General features: G+C 46.6%; 1 protein-coding gene across 1 annotated transcript; it reads right to left on the bottom strand.

Moving 5' to 3' along the window:
* Nucleotides 1–7,750: 7,750 nt before the first annotated feature.
* On the bottom strand, nucleotides 7,751–21,779 carry Tfap2a (transcription factor AP-2 alpha). Its single transcript, XM_075970953.1, has 7 exons — nucleotides 20,881–21,779; nucleotides 19,197–19,631; nucleotides 16,007–16,058; nucleotides 13,938–14,169; nucleotides 12,052–12,170; nucleotides 9,971–10,112; nucleotides 7,751–8,362 (listed from the first exon to the last, which is right to left on the bottom strand). Exons 1-7 carry the CDS (start codon nucleotides 20,905–20,907, stop codon nucleotides 8,074–8,076), a joined length of 1,296 nt encoding a protein of 431 aa, XP_075827068.1. The 5' UTR covers nucleotides 20,908–21,779; the 3' UTR covers nucleotides 7,751–8,073.
* Nucleotides 21,780–23,232: the final 1,453 nt, after the last annotated feature.

Raw genomic sequence — 23,232 nt, 5'->3', positions numbered from 1 at the left:
TCCATCCCTCCCTCCGTTCGTCTCTCTCTCTCTCTCTCTCTCTCTCTCTCTCTCTCTCTCTCTCTCTCTCTCTCTCTCTCTCTCTCTCTCTCTCTCCCTCCCTCCCCTCCCCTCCCCACCACTGAACTCAGTGAAAAGTTGTAGCTATGAACGTAGCTCCCAGCTCAGGGCCAAGGGAGGCCGGCAAAACACTCAGGGTGTTTTGTTAAATGCTCCCGTCGTTCGCACGGGCTGGGACTTGATAAAAGGAGACAGTTTTCTGAAAAGATTTGATTGAAATGGCGTGTGCCAGGGCTGATGGGAGCCAGCGAGGGACAAAGCGCAGAGAATCCATGGACACTCGAGCAATTACGCCTCCACGCTGAAGGTGGATTAGCGCGCTGGAAAGAAGCATATGTTTGGCCCGGGGCGACACTTCCCCCCGGCTGAGCTTAGAGAATGGGAACGCGGAGAGCGGCTGGACCCGGAATATCAACTATCTGCGAAGCCCCCCTCCTTTATACAACCCAGCTTGTCTCCCCGCCCCCGTCCCCGAAAAGTCAGAGTGGGTTTTACAAAGAATAGAGAAAGAGGAAAGAAGTGGAGGGAGAGGTGGAGGAGGATGAGAGAAGAGGAAGGAGGGAAGGATGGACAGACCGACCGAAGGAGAGGAAGTGGAGAGGGTGTATCTCAGAGGTGCAAATGGGCCAAATATTTGTGCCACCCAAGCCTTTCTTCTCGGGTCGTACAACTGAGAGACTCGGGCTTGGATGTGGAAACCCAGAACAAGTCAGATGAACGGCGTTTCCACACTGTTAACTAGTTTAGGCTGAGATGTTCTCTCAAACCGGTACTGGAAGATGAATTAAATTGTTAAAATAAACAGAAAGATCTTGATGGGTACAGTATAGAGTCAATGGACAAGTGCCCCTGGACCCGCGACGTTCTAAGTGTAGGGGAAGAAAGGCCTAGGGACAAGTGTGAGGCAGAAATCGGTGCCATGGGCTAAAGGCTGACAGCTCCCAGAAGACAGTGGCAGAGAGAGAGGGTGTGCGCGGGGAGCCGGCCTGTTTACAGTCCTGGGCTAAGGGTGAGGGAACTTGGTGACGTCCTGGGTCTGGTGGAGCCACAAAATTTCCCAAATCCTGCCTTCAGTCATTAATTAGAGTCGATCCCCCCTAAAAAGGGGGCCCTGAGAACCCTAACTCCAAACCTTCCAGCTCTCTCTGAACCCCACCACCACCACCACCCCCCATCCAGGCAGAATAATCCTGGAGGTGGAGGCATTTCAAAAGGGTTTCAAACCTCTTTCTCAGACCTGTGCTTCAGTTTAATTGAATCTAACCTGGGTGCTCAGGTGGCAGGCGACCTCCCAGCTGCATTCTCCTAACTATAGCTGCTGTAGGAGCCCCAACCTTGTCCCTCTCTAGCCCCATGGGCACCCCAGGTTGGGCTTGAACCTCCCACCCGCATAGCACCTCCACCTCAAAACCAACAAAATCACTTTGTGAATTGCCCCCAGTACAAGGAGCTCTAACCAGGGTGGCTTGTGGAAATGGGGTGGGGGGAGCCGGGGTGACTTTAGCAGAAGGATTGCTGGATAAACCCCCCCTCCCCCCGGCCAGGAGGTGCACAAGGTACAGCCCCCCTCCAAGGATGATTCCCTTCAGTGGACAAAAGCACAGCCCAGACTTGGGGCTCCAAAAAAGACAAGGGGCATCTTGAAATAGGATTTGGTAGCTGACAAAGCAAACGGAAATTTGATCCTAGCATTAACTCGGTGCCTCAGGAAAAAAAAATTTATTTTAAGCTGTATTAGCTAAATTTAGTGTGTGTGTGTGTGTGTGTGTGTGTGTGTGTGTGTGTGTGTGTGTATTCCATATCCCCAGGACACGCTGGAGTTTTAAGAGCAATGGTCTAGAGAGAGTAAGTACCCAGAGATTTCTTCCTGGATAGAAAAGGTGGTCCAGGTTGGTGAAGTTGAAAGTCTGATTGACTGGGAACTTCAGCTCAATGGATGGGATCACATGGAGGATTTGTGTTTAAGATTGTTGTTGGAACTCAAAAGGTGGAGGTCCTCTTTGTCTGGTTTTGTTTCTGGGGTGCTGCTGATGGACCTTAGCACCCCAAGATCTAGCAAAGTGCCTTATCACAGAGTCTCCTCCTTCTCAGTGACAAAGCATGACCTTTATTTCCACAGGGCAAATCATTGCATGATTTGAGTCACTTTAGAAAAAGAAAAAAAAATCCTTCCTTGCAATTGAAGATATCCCCACTTGTAAGTTAATGGCACTGTGGAAATGGCAAGTCCATCCACAAAGCTCAAGATTAGCAGACTATTCCTGTGAAAGACAGAGAGGAAGGAAGAGCCTGCTCTAACGTATGGGAATCTCTCATGTCCTTCCACACTTTGCTCCCCCATGCTAGCATTGCTGTTTTGTCCAGAAAGAAGCATGCTCCGTGAAAACTAAATTGTTGCTGCTCCCTCCCTGCCATGAAAGACAAAACAAAAGCACAACCTTGCAAAACATAAAGTTTTGTTTCTGAGCCCCTCCACCCATCCTACAACCCCATTTCCCTCCTCTTTTTATATACAGCAGACTTTCTGTCTTCAACTGGGAACTGTCCACATACTTGAATTACACACTTTTCTGGTCCAGCATACTTCTATCTCCCCACCCTACAGACAACCCTGCAGTCCAATTATTTCTTTGGAGATAGCTTGATTTGGTTGGGAATATGTCTAATCCATGTCCTCACATCCATGTTCCATTCATTTACACTGCTCACTTGTTTCTAAATTGTCTATCCTGACTTCGTTCATCCCTACCTCCGGAGAGGCAGTTAACTCAACTCCGATCATTAATGGATCATTAATGACACCTTTAGTTCTGACTCGTGGTTCCCTAGGTTATTAAAGATCTGCATCTCCTAGAAGGAATGCTCAAGAGGGATACACTTTCAGTTTCTAGTCCCAGGTGGGCCAAAGGGAGGACAGATTAGCAGGGAGCAGAGGTGACATATTTGTACAGTTCAGCTATTGAGCCAAGTTTAGTCTAGGAAAGAATGGCTCGTTGAAAGTTACAAGGACAGATATTCCAATATATCCTAAGACAGGATGTAGAAGTGTGAGTGATTTTATTCTTCTAGGGTGGAGCGATTGACCTTTGCTGGGAGGTGGCTTTTGTGTTCCTAGATTATCTTTTCTCTCCCCTTCCTCCTTCCCTTCTCCCCTCCCTCCCTCTTCCCATTCAGCAGTTAGCAATAAGGAAATGTGGATCTGTTTCTTCAAGTCTCCAGTTTGGATAATCAAATAAATAAGAGCAAATTTCAATCATCTTGTCTTGGTTGCAGCCATCTCTGCACCTGTATGTAACTCGGGGATGGAAATGCTGGCTATTTGTATTGTTACTTCTGCCTCTAGTGAGTTGACCTGATTTTTATAGCCCTTTTACCCAGGCAGTGAAGGTTCTTTCCCCCACCCAGCCTCCCCTCCACCCCATCACTGAGTGGCTTAAAAGATCTGTAACTGGGCTGAAGCAGCTGTTGGCTTCATGCCCTCCTCTAACTTGATTATTCTTTGGACACGTTAGGCAAGCATTAGTGATTGATAATGACGCTAATTAACCCCTTTCCTTTCCAAAGAGTAAACGGCTGCCAGCAGGATGCTGCAAACAATAAATATAAAACACTGCATACATCAATATCTGCTTAAAGCACAACTTCATTTGGGCACATGCAACTGTACTGCTTTGCTTAACAGTTCCTATTTAATTCGTGCACTTCTCAAAAAGCCCTAGGGTGGGAGACAAGGGAAGAGCTGGAGTTAAGAAGGTAGCCTATGACTTTAAGACCACAAAATGCTGTGTACCTGTCCAACAAAGTAAAACTCTAATAGAAACCATGCAGGTCTTTTTTTTTTAATTTCAAGTCTATACTTTTAAAATGGAGTAATCCATCTTTGTTTTTAACCTATTTAAACTTAGAACAAGCCTGGTGACCATATGCTTTTTTTTTTTCTTTATGAGGAAACTCTCCTCCCTTACATAGAATTATTGTGAACACCCTTTGGGTTGGAAGAACTGGAGACATTGGTTTTTTTAGAGTAGATAAAATTTGGATTTTAAGCAGGATTTGGAGGAATCCAGGTAAATTGGATTTGATTGTGCAGTCTAACATAACCTGAGTTGTAAAGAAACGTACATTAAATTTGGAATTTTGATAAATGAATATTCCTAGCAAGTGAATAAAATGTATTCAATTAACTAAAACCCTGTGCACTTCTGAACTGAAGTGGAATCGACTGTAATTGATTTATTTGAAACCAGAGGTTAAGGACTGAATTAGCTAAGTACAACTGGGTATTTCAGCCACTGACTTCTCAAATGTCAAATCCCTTCTATTTTAAATATTATTTCAGCTGCGGGGCATTGCAGTCCTGATGGTAGTTCCATCAAGAACACAAATTGTATTAATATTCGATTTTGGGGAGGAGTGGGTTGGATTGTGCTTTTTAAAGGGAGTATAGAGGGGGTGACTCTGACTAGCCACCTAGAAAGAGCATTGTGTTTCCATGAAAATTGGGTGTAGTAATTAGCATAGTCTGGCGAGCATCTTTATAATTCAACTATGTATCCTGATCTGGTCTAATCCAAAGAAAATCTTTGTTGTTAGCATGTAAACACTGGGCCTGTTAAGCAATCCTCACATGTTTGGGAGGATTAAGTTACAACAGAAAAAGCCAAAATTCATATAGCCCTTGGTTATCTCAATTTAAAAAAATTATAATCACCTCCTGTAATGTTCATAACTCCTTTTAATTTTATTGTTTAAAAACAATGGCAATATCATGAGTCCCACTGCAAAATAAAAATTACTGATTCTCCGCATTTGTGGACCATTGTTTATTTTCACCATGTCCTGTTCCAGCCACCATTTCCTTTCTGTCTTTTCCTGGGATGCAAAGATTATATTGGGTTCAGGTTTTCCAACATAACAAGCATCTGTAAATCCAGCTCTGAATGAATGGTATTTAATAAGATTGTTTTCGTTTTAAAATGAGTATTTATGTGTCATTGGAGAAAGAGCAGCAATGTAAGGCTGTTTACGAATGCTATTGTGCCTGAGGTTAGGATCCCCCACACAATCTGAGATGCAGCCAAGAAAAGCAGTCCTGATAGACAATGCTTCACTTCACCTGCTACGACGCTGTGTGCACTTCATTTCTGTCAACAGTATGTACAGTTAGGGTTCATTCGCCTCATTATTTTGTTACATCTACGTTACAGTTAACCAGTCTCTCTAGGAAATAATAAATAACCGCTTTAAAAAAAAAAAACAATTGCCGCGTTGCGTTCTGAGAATACACTTTCCATCGGAAATGGTTTTTAACCCACTATTGTTATGAATTCTCTGGCTTTGGAAAATAGAATTTAAACCCCACCAACTCTCGTTGGTTGGTGGAGATTGATTTCACACTGCCTTCCGTAAGGAGATTAGAAGGAAAAGGTTGCAAAAATGGACACTCGGGAAAGACCTTTGCCTTCTCGTCCTCAGCATGCCAAAGCACAGGGACACAAGTCATTTCTTCTCCGCATGGCCATCTACACAGGTTCCCTCTAAACCTTCCACCTAGCTAACCTCCGTATTTCTGTTAAAATATTTTTTTAAAAAAAAGTCAAATAAAAAGCCACCTCACTTCCAAGGCAAAGAATTACAAATTCCATTTACAAAAGCTCTGGACTCGCCATCTTCCTGTGCAAGAAAGTCCTCCCTTTTCCCCAGAGCAGGCACACAGTTCTGTTATTGTGGAAGACAGATAGGAAAGCCTTGCATGGGCCGCCCTCCCCCACCCCTTCCACCTCACTTCTGAGGCTGTGTGTTTCTGAAAGGTCCAAGGAGGAACCAGTGGAGATAGAAAAGGGTGTGTCTGCATTTGGGAAGGGGGTGTGGTGTCGAGATTCTGGGGACCCACCTACTTTGCCATTCCCCTCACTGGCTCCAGTAGTGAATTCATCTCCAAATGAAATATTAAAGTAAATGGGGGCAACTGGTCTCTCTTTTTGTGGACTCTGTACCTTTCTGGCACCTTTCCTCCTCCCAGGGAAATAGGGTTAGCTTAAGCCATAAAAGCCTAGGCAAACAAGGGAAGATGAAAATGCGCATCTCCTTTGTGCTAGTGAACTAATCATTTCCCATTTGAGTTTTCTTCAGAGACAGATTGGAATGCAGTTATGGGAGGGAGAGCGTCTTTGGTCCTTCCACATGCCACCAGCTTTGTCATTCCTAGCGTTTAGTTCTGAGGGCTTAAATACGTTGGCTTCCAAAATGCAAATGAAAAGCTAAAGGATCAACATAAATAAAATAAAACTTTATTTTTAATAATAAAGTTAATGCCCCCAGTCAGGAAGCAATAGTACGTCATTCCTTTAGCAGTACAAACAATCTTTTATCCAAAAGAATACATTGGGTTTTATTGTGTCATTTGTCTGAATACAGACTCAGTGGAATATCTAAATGATACCCTGCTCTGAACTCCAAGTTGAAAGTAAGTTTTTATTATACTTGAGGGAAACAATGGGTTCAGCTGCTTATTGCAAAGAGCAATTGCCAAGGGAGAGTTAAACTCAATTACTGTAACCATACTGAATAAAAAATACTGCCAAGAACAAAAATACGCCTGGGTAAAGACAGCCACTGAATAAAAAAAATCGACATAAAGCGTATCAAATATTTATTTATCTGGGCAACAAAGGACTATGATACATTGACAGGCATGGAAACTACTGCCAGCGCAACTCAGCACAGTACATCGAGAACTGCTTCCAATAGTGGCCAGTGAAGACGCAGAATACCAGGTGGTCACCAATGCTTGAAGTTGAACAAAAAGGGAGAGAGAGAGAGAGAGAGAGAGAGAGAGAGAGAGAGAAAGAGAGAGAGAGCAGTGCACAGAGAAATCCCTAACCCTTGGTTTAAAGACAATATTCATTTATTGCTCAGAGGACACTTTTAAGGGAGCACAAGGAACTCAAATAAACTTTATTTTTCTCCCCACGATTCCATAGGAGGGTTATCAAACCATTAAAAAAAAATCTCTCCAATGATGTCCCAATATCACTCTGTTTTTTTTCCTTTCAGTTCAATGAAAATCTAAATGGAATACTAATTATATATAAAATTTTATTTTACTTTTAAAAAGTTTTGTTCAGCTGTTTCATCATCATCATTAACATGCTACCAAGGGGCTAAATTCATGAATTCCAGAAGGGGAGGGGGGAAATCACCCAAACCCTGGGTTTCTAAGTAAGTAAAACCACATGAAGAACTAATAGGGAGGCTCCAAAACCCACTAAACAGGAGGTAAACGAGATCACCAGATAAATAAAAAAAAAAAGGTTTAAAACAGACTCACCATATTTACAAATCCCATTAAATTACACATAAATAAATATATACAGAGACGTGAACACTGATTCCCTTATAGAAGTGTGGATTGTGTCATCAGAGGACGTTCAAGTGGGCACCTTGCAGAGACAACCTCTACAACTGAAGACAGGACATAGAACTTCTGTATTTGTGTTCAAGTTTATTCACAATACTGATAAAAATGTCATCATCCTCTTTGCCTTTTTTTAAAGTATGGCTACAATCTGAAGTATGCAAGGGAAGGCGATGAGTTAGTCCCATGAAGCTCATATATTTTTAATTTTTTTAACGTTCTTTTTTTTTTTAGAAAAAAAAGTTTTAATGTTTGTTGTTGATTTGATTTAAAAAAAAAAAAAGGTTCACAAACGCGACAGAACTTTTCTTTGCTGGCTTCAGGACCTGTTCTGTTCTTTTAGGCTCCAGATGAGGGAAAGGGAGTGTAGGTGCTGATGGGGAAGTTGAGGCAGGGCGCTTGAGTAGGCAGCGGCTGCCTCGCTGGCAGTCGAGAGAGCAGTCCCGAGGACCGGGGACGAGGGGCGGCGCGGCAGCGCGGCGTAGCAGCAGCAGTAGGAATGGCTGGTCCCGGAGCTGTCACCTGCCGGGTGGGGGAAGGGCGAGTGGGGGGCGCGGGGCCGGTGAGGCGGGTGGGCGCGGGGTGGGAGGAGAGCCTCACTTTCTGTGTTTCTCTTCTTTGTCACTGCTTTTGGCGCTGTTGTCCGTGTGGCTGTTGGGGTTGTTGCTGAGGTACATTTTGTCCATGGCCTTGAGGGCCTCGGTGAGATAGTTCTGCAGGGCGGTGACCGCTGCACACACCGCCGGGCTGCCGAAGCCATGGGAGATGAGGTTGAAGTGGGTCAAGCAACTCTGGATGCCAGGCTCCAGGATAGGATTGGGCCGCGAGTTCCCCAGGGGAGATCGGTCCTGGGCCAGCAGGTCAGTGAACTCTTTACAGATCTGTCTGCATTGGGAACAGAGAGCAAGGTGAAGCTCCAGTCAGGCCTTAGAGGCAGAGGAAAAAGCATCTCTCCCTGCGGGTCACCTCTGCCACCTAGGCCCCACCACCACCCCCAGGACCCTAGACCAGGCACTCAGAAGGATGAAGCCTGTCACTGCTAAACCATCTCTCCTCCCTTAAATGGATCCCCTTCCTACCTCAAAAAGACCTTCCCTTCTCACCCCACCCCCCAGGCACAACAAACTTCTGCCTGGATCTTTCTCATTCACAGCAAACACCCTGAACATAGGAAAGCATATTACAGGCTAGGGCTAGATGAGGGCAAAGTAGAGTTGCACCGGAAGTTAGAAACACAAGTGTCCCTCTTCAGGACTGTAGAACCATCAGTTTGCTTTTCAAAATATCACCGGAGTTGGCCTCCCACACCCCCAAAGGAACCACAGTCAGAGGTGGTGGACTGGCGTCTGCTCTCACTGACCTTCAAACCAAGTGAGGTTTGAATTTCGACAGAAAGGCAAATTTGGCTTTTTAAAAACAACAGCAGGGCTGGGGAGAGAGCTCACTGGGTAAAGGCTTGACCATACTGCTAAGGACCTGAGTTCGGATCCCCAGAACTCATGCAAAAGTCCAACTTGAAGGCTTATATCTGCAATCCCAAGACTGGATGACAGAGACGGGGTGCCCCAGTGATTTGGTGGTCAGCAAATCTAGTAGAAAATGTGAGCTCTCGGGTGACAGACTGTCTCAAAGACCCAGGAAGTCTGGCTGGCCCTGGAAGCCAGCTCTATAGCAGGCCTTCCTGCGATGGTGACCCAGGAAGCAATGTCACCAGGCCCAAGCCTCAGCCTCACAATTCTCTGCTGCTGTGCCCTCCGTCGACACCAGCTTTGGATAATTAAGGACTTCTCAACACGCCTTCTAAGTTTCCAGAAAACATATCAAGACAGTCATTTTCTCTTTAATCAGGAGAAGTCTATTCAGCCCAGGCACCTATAGGAAGATAAACTTGGGCCATCTTGAAACCCGTTTGACAGCTTTCCTGTAGGCTAAAACTACAGGTGAAGTGTGACCGTGCAGCTATCTGTCTCTGCATGTGTGTGTGTGGGGAGGGGGGTAACTTTGGAGGCTAGAAGAGAATGGAAAAATGGAATCCGGATTAGAGGTGAAAGTACAGCAGTTTTGGATGGCACATTTTCCAGGTCCCGGCTTCATCTTTGCCCTTGGAGAACATGCTGATAAAGACAAAATGTGGACCTAGGCTAGCCTGGTGGGTACCTTTGAGGACTTGAATCTGTTGGGTTTTTTTTCCATGAAACAATGCTGTCACAAATCCACACCCTTTCAGTGACATGCCTGCCACATACCACACACACTCCCATTCAGTTAAAAGTTAGCAAATAAGACAGAGACTAGAGTGAGGGGGAACACAGGGCGCACACTGACAAAACACTCTGCTTCCTCGAGGAAGCAGACTGTGCTCATTCAAGTCTGTGCCCTGCCCTCAGTATTCCCAGCAAAAGCTGCTCCATAAGAATGGAAAAGAGAAGAAAGCACAGGCTAAGATTCTTTTGACAGTGAACAGCCTAGACCCAGCAGAGGTAAATGCCTTACTTTGTAGCCAGGAGCATGTTTTTTCTTGTCACTTGCTCATTGGGATCGGAATGTTGTCGGTTGAGAAATTCCGCTACTGCTTTGGCAGGAAATTCAGTTTCGCACACGTACCCAAAGTCCCTGGCTAGGTGGACTGCTTCTCCTGGCAAGAGGTAGGAGGAGGGAAGAAGTAAGGGCCAGAGAAGGAAGAAATTGGGATCAAAGTTCCCTTCCCTCTCCACGCCCAACTCCCTTAACTTTCTTCCCTAAAAGTTGGAAGGAACAGAAACCCCTTGTTTTCTTACTTTAGACATTTCTCCTCTGTGAGACCTGGAGACTGTACTCACCCGTGAAAGTGCCAAGTTGGCTTACAAGGTCAAAATGGTTTGAGAATGTTAATCCTCCCTTTTTGCCCCCTACCCATCCCTAACTGGTTTCCCCAACTTCCGCTTGAAAATGGCCCCCGCTGTCCCAAACTCACACCTCTCAACACATTCATCAATGATGTTTCATAATTACTCCTCGAGCTTTTCAGCAAGGGAACAACTGAGAGTTTACATTTTAACTTGATCACATATAATTATCTGTTCATCCAAGCCGATTAACCAGGAGGATTTGAGGGTCACTCCACTGAGTCTGTCTGTGTTGTTGATTTTCGAATCTTTGGTTTTAATTTCCTGAACCAGTTGGTTTTTACTGCAGGGCTTCCTGCCATTAGCTCCAGCTCCGGAAGAACGCATGCGCCAATTAGAGCATCAAAGCCCTCTCCACAGAGCTTGTTTCCATAAAATGGAGCGGATCACAAACAATAACAGTTCTCCAGAAACTGCCTCCCCACTGCAGCTCTCAACCCCCAGACCCAGACCAACTCTCACACTCCATCCTCAGCTGCCACCACCACTTGCATGATGTATAATTTGGGGGGTAGGATATGAATAGTGGGTTTTCTACAGACTACCATTATTTTAATATAATGTATTTGAATTTTGGGACCTGAACAATGGCTGGGATTGTTTTTTTTCTTTTTTAAATTACATTCTCATCATATTCAACACCATTTAACACATAGAAATCATAGCGTTCCTCCCCAGAAGCATTTGTTTCAGATGCTTTCTAGAAACTTCCAAAAAAAACTTGTATGCAGTGGCAGTATCTCCCCCAACACACTATGCAAATCAGATAAATCTGCCTCACTGAAATACGAATGCGGCCTTAAAACTGCCTGGGAATAATAAATCACCAACTTTTTATTTTACTATTAACATGAGATATAACAGGCCACAAAGAAAAGCACAAGAAAATCATGCATTCACCCCAGCCCTGAATCCCAACCTTACACCAACTGAATATCAGAAAAAGTTAGGAATCTAGGAGGCAGGAATGTGAGCAGATTCTGGCGACAGGTTTTGTATAACTGGACAGGGATGGTGTTTTGGCTTAAGGAATTTGGAAGGGTGTGTGCTAAAAAACCTGCCACAAGAAACTCTTTGACAATGTGTCTGCCTCTTTTTCTCTTCTGTATCTGACCATCCAAATTCTAAAATTGCTCACTTTCTTCCCCTCCTGGAGAGAAAGAAGCACAGTGAAGCAAGAGATGAGAAAGTATATGTTTATTAAACAACAACCTACAAGGGCTTTGAACCCTGAGCTTTCAGGATGGTCTTAAATCAGGATGCAGGTCAAAGATTCCCAAATTAATTCAGGAAGTAATGGTCACGCATTTCTCAAATGCAGATGTCAGAATCACTTAGGTGATTTACCGCTGAGCTCTTTAGAGGAGGCAGGAACCCTGGGAGTGTGTAACTCTTAGATCTGTGCATTGTTTAGGTCACATTTGTGCTGAGGACAGGGCAAGTTTGTGGAGGGAGGAAGAGCAACATGCAGGCATGAGTGTATATAAATAGGTTCTGGACATTTTGTTTTGTTTTGTTTCTTGTTTTTCCTTGACATCCCAGAATTCTGCTCACTTCCAGTTACAGTTATATTCCATGGAAAGGTGAAACCATCCAAGTCCACAAAACATACTCCAATATCTGGCCACTAAATATTATCCATTTGCCCAGACAACAATTCCCTTCTAGTTAGCAAGTGGATTCGCTTACCTTCCACTAGAGATGTAAGCAGGGTTACATTGGCAGCTTTGCGTCTCCCTGCTGGCAGATTTAATCCTATTTTATCCAGTTTTTCTCTTAAAGATCTTCCTCCATTCTTAGACTTCGCCCTGTTTCATAAACACAAGGAGACAGGGATTTATAAAATACTGACTTGCTCTTCGTCACATTAAAGCCATTTTGAATACTTCCTGAAACATGTTCTTAAAAACTGAGAGGCGGGACCCCAAGGCAGGGGACAAGAGCCTAAGGAACTAACTGTACAGAAAGATCATAGGAGATAAAGGCTTGTCCAACTGTAAAGCACCCACTGTGTTCAGTTACAGTTGCAACTACTGTGGCAGGTTGGGAGCTTTTCACTTTCCAGTTCTCTGAAGAACAACACACACAGACAGACACACACACACATCTGAACTCTGGAGTTGGAGACATTCTTGAGATCAGCTGATAGCTGCGTGTTTTCCCTGTTGCTACAAGAACATAAAGCCCAGTGGGGTCTTTAAATTGTCTTCACAAGGTCTGCTGTTAGGTTGTTCCCAGTAACCAAAGTTATCATCACGCTCACATTTCATACTCTGGCTTTGGTCCCAATGGGAAATGCATCTCGACAACTGTTTACACGCCACGTCAGGAGCGTAACTGGAAATGTCAAAAGGATGAGGGCTGATAGCAGCCTTCAAAAGTCTCCCCGATTTCAGAGACAATGGAGGCACTTCTAAATAGATGTCTAAATAGACTCCCATAATCAGAAAGTGGTTAAGATAAATTGTTTAAATAAAACAGCAAATTAATTAATTTCAGATTTTATTCCCTACTCAAGTGGTTCTTTAATTGTGTGGATTAGATTATACTCCCTTAGGTAAGCAGTCTCCGATATTGGTGATGGGGGAAGGGGAGGAAAAAGCAGAGGGCAGAGAAAGATCTGTGACAGTAAAAGAGCTCAGGGAGAAAAAAAAAACAAATGACTGAACGAAAATGGGAGTCGCTGATATTAAATCTGCAAAACCCTCTAAGAGGATGTAGGTGGGCTGTACCCACCAAGGCCCACCTCCAGGGAGAAAAGTTAGACAGTGAATTATGGTCTTATATGGAGAAGATAGTAAGAGACATACTTTTTGGTCAAAACTAATAGTAAGTCTACAACTCACACCGTTGGGTAGACTTCTAAGATGGAGATGGACACACAACTGGCCCTTGTGAAATCTTATCTACTAAAGGGCTCACTCCACCTCAGAGAGGTGAGAATCCTTTGTTAACGGATGCAGTCCCCGAGAGCGACTACATATAATGAATAGAAACTGGAAATGCGCCCTGATCACTGCCTGTCACATATCACAGTAAATCAGAACCCTCAAAAGCCATTGCCTCTGGGGTTGGGGGTAGGGGATGCCTTCAGGAGGGAGATGCCAGCAACCAGGGTAGGAGAAGCATGCAGCAAGCAGAAGTCATTCTCTTGCTTTACTTGGGAACCAGGCTCCACTCAAGGGCGGCCGGTTCCCATCAGAGACCCTACAGTGTGGTAAGGCAAAGCAAGGAGCCCAGAAGTTTTCCTGAGCTTGTAACCTGTGCGCAACCAGGGAAAAGGCAGCTGCACGGCGCCCCATGGCTGTCAAGGCAGGGATTGAGCCCACAGCAGTGAGAGCAGCGCGTGCGTGCTGAAGAAAGCCGAGTCCCCGGAGTGCGCAGGCGCGCCGCCTCACACCCCCCCCCCCCTCATTTCTAGCCCCGCCCACCAGGCTCCCCTCTCCTCCCCGCCCCTTTTCCTGCCAGCGTGCCGGACCGCTACTGCCCCGCGCAGGCGCACTGGGGCCGCGTCCGCAGGGCGGGGCGGGGCGAGGTGGGCGGGACGGGGCGAGGTGGGCGGGGCCGAGCCTCACCTCCGCAGCACTCCGCCCAACAGCGACGCGTTGAGACACTCCGGCGGTGAGAGGCGCCGCTGTACTTCCGCCACCGTGACCTTGTACTTCGAGGTGGAGCTGAGGAGCGACAAGCGACCCGGAACTGAACAGAAGACTTCGTTGGGGTTCACCACGCCACCGAAGAGGTTGTCCTTGTTGATGGGGATGGCGGAGACGGCGTTGCTGTTGGACTTGGACAGGGACACAGGGCCTGCGGAGACAGACGCGCGTGTTGAGGGGACCGGCCGACCGCGCGCTGCTCAGCTCAAGAATCCCGCAGAGGCTTCCTGCCATCAGCCTTGCTGCTAGCTGTCTAGAGGTGGCTGGTGCTGTCGCTACCCCCGGGGCTCGCGGAGGGCTCCGGAGAGATGGAGATGGTGTTTGTTTGGGGAGACAGCGGGTGGGTTTCATGTGCAAACCCCAGGGCAGGGTTGATGTGGTCCGGGTTTTGCGGACGAAAGGCTCAGTGCGGAAAGAAATTGCCGTTAAAACCAGCGGATAGCTTCGATGGCTGCTGCAGCCAGTAAATGAATATTCCATTTAGCTGACTGGCAAGTGGCGGATTCTGTTGTCACACACAACACGAACGTCTTTTCACCGATAGACCCTATGTTCCATTTTGAAAGACACTCGGGTTTTGGAGATCATTCCAAGCCCAGTTTTGAACGGGACTCAAGAATAGGCCTACAGTTGAACACTAGGAATGCAACCTTTTGTTGAGCAAATACTAAATGAACCCTGTCTGCCTAAGTCCCTTCAAAGGGATAGGGGATAGGACATCCAATCAGTTAAAACCATAAGCTCTTCATTGTTGGACCTACCATTGTTAGAAAACAAATTCAAGCAAAACGAGGTGTCTATTTCTTAACACCAATATAATTCAGATGCATCGGCAACCATTTAAGTACAATGCATTTGAGTCTTAAAATTCCACATGGAGACATATAATAATAAACACACAGTCTCATCACAACGCTTCTCATGTTTTTTGTTATTGTTATTGTTTGTTTTGTTTTGCTAATGGGGATATTCTAGTCGTATGGGGAGGTGAGGGACTCTAGGTTTTGGATAGATCACTTGTGACATTAATAGCTCTGGGGAGGCTAATAGAGACAATAGGAGTTAAACGAACTCTTGAGAGATTACTAATAAAAGAGCCAATTATCATGTCGACTTGGAAAGAGCACCTCTTAAGATTTATCCCTTGTACATCTAATTTGACATGACAAAGACTTCACAAATGCAAAAAATGAAACTTTAAACTAGCTAACAATATACTGATTGGAGTTAGAAATGAGAACATTTTCTCTACCATCGTCCTCTGGTGGTGCCTAGAACCCTGAAATTATTTCCCCCATAACAACAAAAAAAAATACTGCTACTGCATTTAATGCAAGAAACTTTATTTCTGCCCACTAAGCACAATGCAGATGATAAATTCATTCAAACCACGTAACACATTTTTAACAATCTCTTTTCTAAATACGTAGGTCAATAGTGGCATCTTCAAGATGCCACTTTTGACCAAAAGCTAAATTTTTGTTAACCTAATTCTCCAAGTTTTAAAGCCCTGAGACTCCATCAAGAGACTAGAAACAAAATCAGAGAGCATGCAAGTTTTCTTCCCCCAATAGAGTGCTTTTTTTCATCTGTCTTTTCATTAATATTAAATTATTTGTATTATTTCAGCTTGATACACTTTTTAACCCTCATGGCCTTTAACTCCACACAATGAATTAACTATGAAACCATTTCCAAATTGAAATGCCACTTCCAAATCAGGTCAACTATGGCACATTTCATTGTGTCCAAATATGATTAAACTAAATTCAGCGCCGAAATCGTGATCTGAACAAAGCTAGCCTGTTGCCATTACCAAGATCCCGAAAGCCGGTTCTTTAAGCGCTGTTCTTCTGTGCCTATCTATTTGCTAATTCTGAGCCTTTAGGAAATCCTATTTGAAAAAAAATAAATACAGCCCGGAAAGTTCTTTTAAATAGCACTCTGCCTGTAAGGACATGCTTGGAATGCAGAAGGAAATGGCTTACCTTTCTTAATTACAGTTTGATCTGGGATGTTAATACCGGGGTCTTCTACATGCTGCAACAAAAGGATACACATGAATGTAAGTGTATAATCAAAACAAAAGGAAATGAATATTCCCTGGAAGGTGGGGGAGGGGAAGGTGGAGGCTGGGAGTGCCCCCCCCCCCGCATAATGACATTTATATATAAACATCTCATCTTGGCTTACTGAATTTAGAGGTTTAAAACTCGAGAGGTTTCACTGTATGCCCACAGCCCATTTTTCCCTCTCCCCCCCCCCCCCCCCCCGCCACAACCCCTGCAGATAATCCACATTGAAGAGGACGGGAAGGGGAATAAAACTTTCTTTGAAAATTAAATGAAGTTTGGGAGTTCCTAATCTTTCTCACAGGCATCTCAACCTTTAGAAATATACCTAGCTTTAGCAGCTCTAAGCAGCTCAGGAACCTCAGGGATCCCAGTGTACAGGCAGCCAAGGCCAAGGAAACACAATAGAAGATATGACAGGGGCGGGAGCAAGAGCAGATTGTTGGAAACCCAGCAGGTAACGCAACAAAGCACCAACACACACACACACACACACACACACACACACACACACCTTCACTCAAGGAAAACTAGAAATAATTTTTTTTTAAAAAAAAAAAAGCTGCTGCCTACAGTAAATCTGGCAGGAATGTGGAACTATGGAACTATCAGGGACAAAAAGCCTCTGAGGCTGCCTTCCCGTTGTCCAGCAGCAGTGTGGGGCGCCCCCCCCTTCTCTGTCTCTCTCGTCTCCCTCTCTTTTTACAGATGGATGGGTATACGTGTGCATGTGTGTATGTGTGTGTGCTAGAATCAAAACATGATTAGAAAGTAAAATGAAATCATGTTTTCTAATGCAGAAACTGACAGGCAATATAATGTCTGGCTGTGTTTACAAATTAGCACCAGGGTTGCTGAGAGAGAAGATTTCGCAATCGTTACCAAGCACAGGCATTGCCATTTAAAAAACTATTACTTCCTTCTCTAGTCTTTGTCCAACAATAATACTGATTCGAACATTTTCCATTCTGTCTTGGATTTATGCTCCTGTTAATTGTGCCTGATCGCAATGATTCCGGGTGGATGGTACTAAGTTGCTTTATTACAGGTTTTATTATACTCAATGCTCTCATTTGTAACTTGCCTAAAGTGCTTCTGGATTTAAGTATAATTAAATTGAGAAATGTTCAGAAATGACTACCGCTGCAGTTCTTGTGTTTTAACTATATGGGGAAATATGATCCCTTTATGCATGCACCCTAAACCCATAAAGTAAATGTACTGTGGCATAATACTTTTATTTCTGTTATTTCTAGCTAGACCTTGTCCAAACAGAGAAGACTGTTAAGTTTAAAACCCCACTGAGATATTAATGAGTAAATAATTTTCACCATTGACTTGATTTTCTTAAATATTTAGCAGTCATTCTTATTAAAAGTTAACTGTGGCAGCAATGAGAAAATTGAAAACAACCCTTTTCCTGACCCAAATTCCTTTGAAAGATCTTTTTTTTCCCTTGAAAGGTGGGGGAGGGTGGGAAGAACAGCAACTGAGTTTCTTGTTTTTATATGATCATTTGGTAAATTTCTCCTACTGACCAATTTCAGCACAAAGAGTGACCACACAGCTATAAAGAATCCCCACCAACCACAGGATATTTTTGCAGAAGTAAACCTATTTCCAATGCACAGGCTTAAGATACTATTTTGCTATTGGAGTGTTCCCAGAAAGCAGGCAAAGAAAAGAATTCAGAGACTCTATGAGAACGAAAACTAAAATAATCATAACTTCGAGTTTTGTTCAAAATTAATTTTATGAAATATTGCCTCAGATTCACTAAGCATCATTTTCTAAAAACATATAAATATGAACACACACACACAACACACACACAACTCACTAAGCCTTGCATTGGATCAAGTGCCTGCTTTCCTGTGTTCCATGCAAGGCTGTTAAGCATAACTAACAAATTTCAGTGATTAACTGGGCTAAATGAGAGAGGTAATAAATTTTCTATTTTCCTGTAGAACTTCAAGAACGTTTTAAATCTGCCAGGCAATCAGGTAAGTTCATGTGGCCGTTTTCCTTACAATCTAATTCGGCAATCATTAAACTGTCAACAGACATACCGCTGCTATATTTGATGCAGTAATTTGAAATAGCATTTAAGCAAAAATCACATCCAGATACATTTCCTTTCCAAAGAAAAGTACCTTTAATAGAAGCTTTTACAGCGTTTAATATATATATATATTAAATATATATATATATATATATATATATATACTAATTCCATTTCAGGAAGATTGTGAGAAAACCATAAATTTATAGAGCTGAAGTTGAGATGCTGGCTGCAATTTAATTTTAAAAAGTATTTTCAAATTATCAATAGCCTGAGTTACATTGTAAACAGTACATGTGCTGAGGCCGTCCTTATTTAGAAATCATTTTAAACCGTATTTATTGATAACTGAATTAGAACTCAACGCAGCGCCCAATAGTCTCCAAACATTTAATTGAATATGCAGTGTAGCAGATTCTGATAGGCGTTGGGAACCTAGCTAATGATTTATGAGGTCACCACTTAGCACCCCCAGGAAGAGAAGAAAGCTGCATTTTAAGGTCCCTGTGCTTGGATTTGCTACTTGCTTCCCTTTGATCAGGATAGGGGAGGCATAACTTCTGGGTTTCACTAATGCTTATAAAACCCGGTTCAAGGACCTTTTTCCTGAGTCTCTCACACTTTCTTTTACTTTGTGAGCGCCTTTGAGCAGCAGCTCTCTGGGCTAAATTTAACCTCTCTCCTAGAACAGCGAGAAATCCCCACGACACATTCAGCAATGGAATTAAATCCTCCCCCACAATCTACACAATTTATTGTCAAGGAGAGAGACGCTACAATGAAAGGTGACAAACGCCTGATCTTTTTCTGTGTTGGCTCGAAGTGGTGACCCAGGCATTGTTGTGCGAGCCCCAGGAAGCATTGTTCTCAATTACTTTTTCATCTTTAAATCCAGTGATTTAAGTGAATATCACTTCCAGTCCCAATTAAATTATTATTGAGGAAAACCAAGGCCCGGCAGGCCTGGGCTCCGTGAAGCTTCCGGGAGGGCAGGTGAGCCTAGGGCTGCGTTCCCTCCCCGCGGCCCGCAGTACCGCCTCTTACCGGGACGTCCTCGATGGCGTGAGGTAAGGAGTGAATCGGGAGGTCCCCGAGCCCGGAACCGAGCCCGTGTGGGCCGTGCAGGAGGTCCTCGTGCCGCCGGTAGTCCCTGCGAGGGTCCAGGCCCGACAGCTGGTGGGGTAACCCCCGGTGCGTGTGCAAGAGCCCAGACTCCTGGCTCTGCCTCTGGCCGGGCCAGCCCGGGTGCTGCGGCTGTGGCTGGGCGTGCAGGGGGTTCAGGCTGTAGGGGTCGTTGACGTGGGAGTAAGGATCTTGCGACTGAGGGTAGATGGGCTGGTAGGGCGGGGGGAAGTAGGGAGGCTGGAAGTCGGCATTGGGGGTATGGGACAGCGGCGGGGCGCTGGTGTAGGGAGATTGACCTACAGTGCCCAGCTGGGGCAACCGTGCAGTCCCGTTGCTGGTGCCGTCGTGACGGTCCTGGAAGAAAGCAAGACGAAAGGGAAAGAATAAGAAATGAGCGCAGAGTTAGCTGCCCCCACTAAATCCATTCCCCAAGCCGCTGTGGGGAAATCACCCATTCCCCTCCGCAGGACGCTGGGGGGGGGGGGGTGTCTATGCTACATTTGTTCGCATTGGAAAATACCCAAGAAGTGGAGCAGGCCTTTCCAAAACACGCAAAGAAATCAGAATATGTATATCTAGGGGTACAGCAGACTCTCCCAGACATTCTTCTCCAAGGAGGAAAGGAGATGCAAAAAGGATGTCCTGTAGTATAGCCCTTAATACACGCAGTACCAAACCTCCCTTAAGCAAAATTCAAACAGCCACTAAATATTAAACAGCAGAAGCGGCCTTTGCTTTTCCCGGATCTGAACCTGTCTGCCACTGCGTTATTGTTTACTCTTCCTTTAATCTGGAGGGGGAAAATCATAAACCTTCAAAGACTATTACCATTTCACGACTATTTAAATAGAAACATGTTTCGCACAGGGGCCGTAAGAAAGCACACGTTTAAATTACCAGCTTAAAGGCTTTAACTGCATGGTTGAAGTGGGGCGGAGGGGGGGGGGTCTGTCTTTTCAGCTTCCTCTGTTAGGAGGTTTTTACACGGCAGGGTTGTTTTATGATATGAATGGGGAGTAAGGGACGCCGAGCCAGGGTTTAAAATAGACAGATCTGCCTTACCGGATTCTTTTTAAAAGAAAGAGGAGCACCCCGGGGCGGAGGCCCCCGCCCCTTCCACCCCAGCCCCAAAGGGCAAAAGAAACCCCTAACTTTACGTTCAAAGCAAGCCAAGAGTGGGTTCCAGAGACCCGGAACCCTCCAAGGTTCAGCCTCAAGGCCCCGGGCTAGGGGACGCACCGCGGCGTCTTTCACTCCCCTACAGACGGATTAAGCATCAGAAGTGGAGAGCGGCGCTGGAACAAGCGAAGACACAAGGAAATAAAGAGGAACCAGGCGAGAAACTGGCCCAGGGAAAGAGCTGCGGGGTAGGTTTGCGTGAGCCGAGGGGTCCAGCAGGGATAGGGTAGTGACGACGCGTTGGTTTTGGGGGATGGAAAGAGCTAGAGTAAGGAGGAAAGGGGGATAGGAATGCAAATGGAAAGAGTTGTCCACAAGGAACCCGGGCCGAGAAGCCCTGGATCTCGGGCAGTAATTCGGCTGCGGGTTTCGGGAACAGAATTCCTAAGGAAACAGGGATGGGTGGGGGTGGGGTGGGACTCACCATAGCTGAAAAACTGTGAACTAACATCTGCGAAGAGTCTGGGGTAACCAGTCAGGGTGGAAAAAAAACAAAAACAAAAACAAAACAAAAATGCCAAAAACCACCACGCCTGGAGCACCCGGCGGCCCGGCGGCCCGAGAGAGCCCCACACAAAAGACTCTGAGAGCCCCGCGCCACCCAGGACTCCAGTCACCGCGCGGACGCTCCCGCGAGCGCCGGAGCCCCACTCGGATCCATCCGAACTTGTACCACCGAGTCGCGCGGCGCCTTCAGCTGGTCAAACCCACGATCCTGCCGCGATCGGTTAAGATTCAAAGTTCTTTAAGAAAAAAACAAAAACACCAACCAAACAAAAAATGCAAAAAAAAAGAGAGAGAAAAGTGTGTGTGAGTGTGTGTGTGCGTGCGTGTGTGAAGTGTGTGTGTGTCTGTGAGTGTTCCTTAATCCGTGTCTCCCCTCTTTTCTTAGCGGCGGCTTCACTTCAGCTTCTAATAACCGCGCTGGGCAGCGTTCCTGGAGCCTCCTAATAGCAGATATTCATGACTATTAATATTACACGAATACTTAATAAGGGAAGAATGCCTGGAAATCGAGCGTGAAGCGGAGAGGCAACTCGCGCCGGAGCCGGCTCTCAATGCAGTCATTGACGGGAGTCTCAGTGTAGCAAATCGGAGGTGGGGAGAGGGTGCGCGAGAGACAAAAAGCGGGCGACGGAGGGAGCGGGCGAGCGTGCGGGGGGCCGCGGCGCGGCGTCTGGCGAATCACAGCGAAGGGGCAACATTTTAAAAGGTTGCAGGGCCTGCAAAAGTGAAAGAGAAAGAAGGCGAGAGAGGGAGGCCGAGGGGCGAGAGCGCGAAGAGGGAGGATGTGTCTGCGTGCGTGCGCGAGAAAGAAAGTGTGGGCGACAAGAGGAGAGAGGAGAGGAGAGAGGGAGGGAGGGAGGAAGGAGGGAGCTCCGGGGAGGAGGAAGGGAGGGCAGGAGGGAGGGAGGGGGAGGAGGGGGCCGAGCCGGAGCTGCGGAGGGGGAGCCCGCGGGGGAGGGGGAGGGGAGAGGAAGCGAGGGAGGACAATCGGACCTAAAAGGCTAGGGCAGACCTCGGGATGGAGCGGGGGTCGCGCGCCGCGGGCTGGAGCTCCCGGGGCCCGCGCGCGGCTGCCCACCGGGTTCTGCGTCTGGGAGGTGCTTCCCGCCGCTCTCCGGCCGCGGGATTCTCTGCTGCGCGGCGGGGCCTGGGACTCGGGACTCGGCTGCCCGCTGACGCGCTGCTCCTCCATGACCAGGCGTCCCGCCTGAGACCGGTCCGCCCGCTTCTCCAACCCTTGTCTTCCGCCCGGTCGCTAGCTGCCTTCCCTAGGACCTCGGGGCCGTGAGCTCCTCGCCTGCGACTGTTCCGATCTCGCCTGGTCCCTGGACCCGGTTCCGGGAGCGGGAGCCCGGACGCAGCCCCGGGCGCGCACAGACGCGAAGCGGCACAGCCTAGGCGCCTCTGGCAAGGGCTCGCGGCTCCCGGCACAAACCCGTCGGACTGGCTGGGCCACTCCCGCCGACACCCCCCAGATGACAGGGCTAGCTCTCCCCGCGCGTCGCCGCTGCCAGTCTGCCCGCCCGGTTGTCGGAACAAGCGGCACCTCGCCTCTTGCGTGTCCCTGCAGAGCCTCAGCCAAATCAGACAACTCCAAGCCCGTTCGGAAACCCGAAATCCCTGCTCTAGCGCTAGCTAACCCGCCGCCACCAAAGTTGTTCAAATTGCCCAGACTTTTTTTTCTCCTTTCCTACTCCATTCTCATCACCCACCCACTCTCACCCACCTCCAGAGTCTCTCTGGGGGTCCAAATTCATCTCACCCCCTACCCCTCGAGACCCCTTGGGTGTGTGGAACCACGCGAGGGCTATCAACCCTCCCACTCAGGACCCCGGCAACCAGAACTGAGTTTTAGGCTCCGAGAAAGTAAAAAAAAAAAAATTCTCCAGGCTGGGGAAGGAACTCAGAACCCTAAGAAAGGAACTGTTCTAAGAGAGAATCAGTGGTGCCCAGGCCTGTCGGCAAAAGGCACCCTTAGCCTCTAAAACAAAGTGTCTGGTCCTACGTCGGCTCCCCGCGCCCCTCCTGGCCCGCCACAGGAGCCCTCAGAGATGCGCAGATCCTGATGGGGTGCCACCTGGTGTCCCATCCACCTGGTTGGGGATGGGAAGGGGTAAAGGGGGTGCCACAAAGGAGAAAGATGCAAGATAGTATAAAAAAAGGAAAAAGGGAGGGAGTGGGTGACACTTCCTTCACACAAACCCAGTTCCTGATTTCAAGACAGAATCCTTGCCTCTGTGCCCGCGCACAGACGCTTCTGCCGGAACCC

The sequence above is a fragment of the Microtus pennsylvanicus genome, chromosome 4 (genome assembly GCF_037038515.1).
Source record: "Microtus pennsylvanicus isolate mMicPen1 chromosome 4, mMicPen1.hap1, whole genome shotgun sequence".
NCBI classification, from domain to species: Eukaryota; Metazoa; Chordata; class Mammalia; order Rodentia; family Cricetidae; genus Microtus; species Microtus pennsylvanicus.
This window is presented reverse-complemented; position numbering and strand designations above follow the sequence as displayed.

Bases quoted from the DNA above. Each gene is read 5' to 3' on its own strand.
- Tfap2a (XM_075970953.1), bottom strand. From the start codon at position 20,907: ATGTTAGTTCACAGTTTTTCAGCTATG. The intron at 19,632-20,880 runs GTGAGTCCCACC...GCTTTCTTCCAG, and splicing joins TTCACAGTTTTTCAGCTATG to GACCGTCACGACGGCACCAG. The intron at 14,170-16,006 runs GTAAGCCATTTC...CTGTCTCCGCAG, and splicing joins TCAAACTGTAATTAAGAAAG to GCCCTGTGTCCCTGTCCAAG.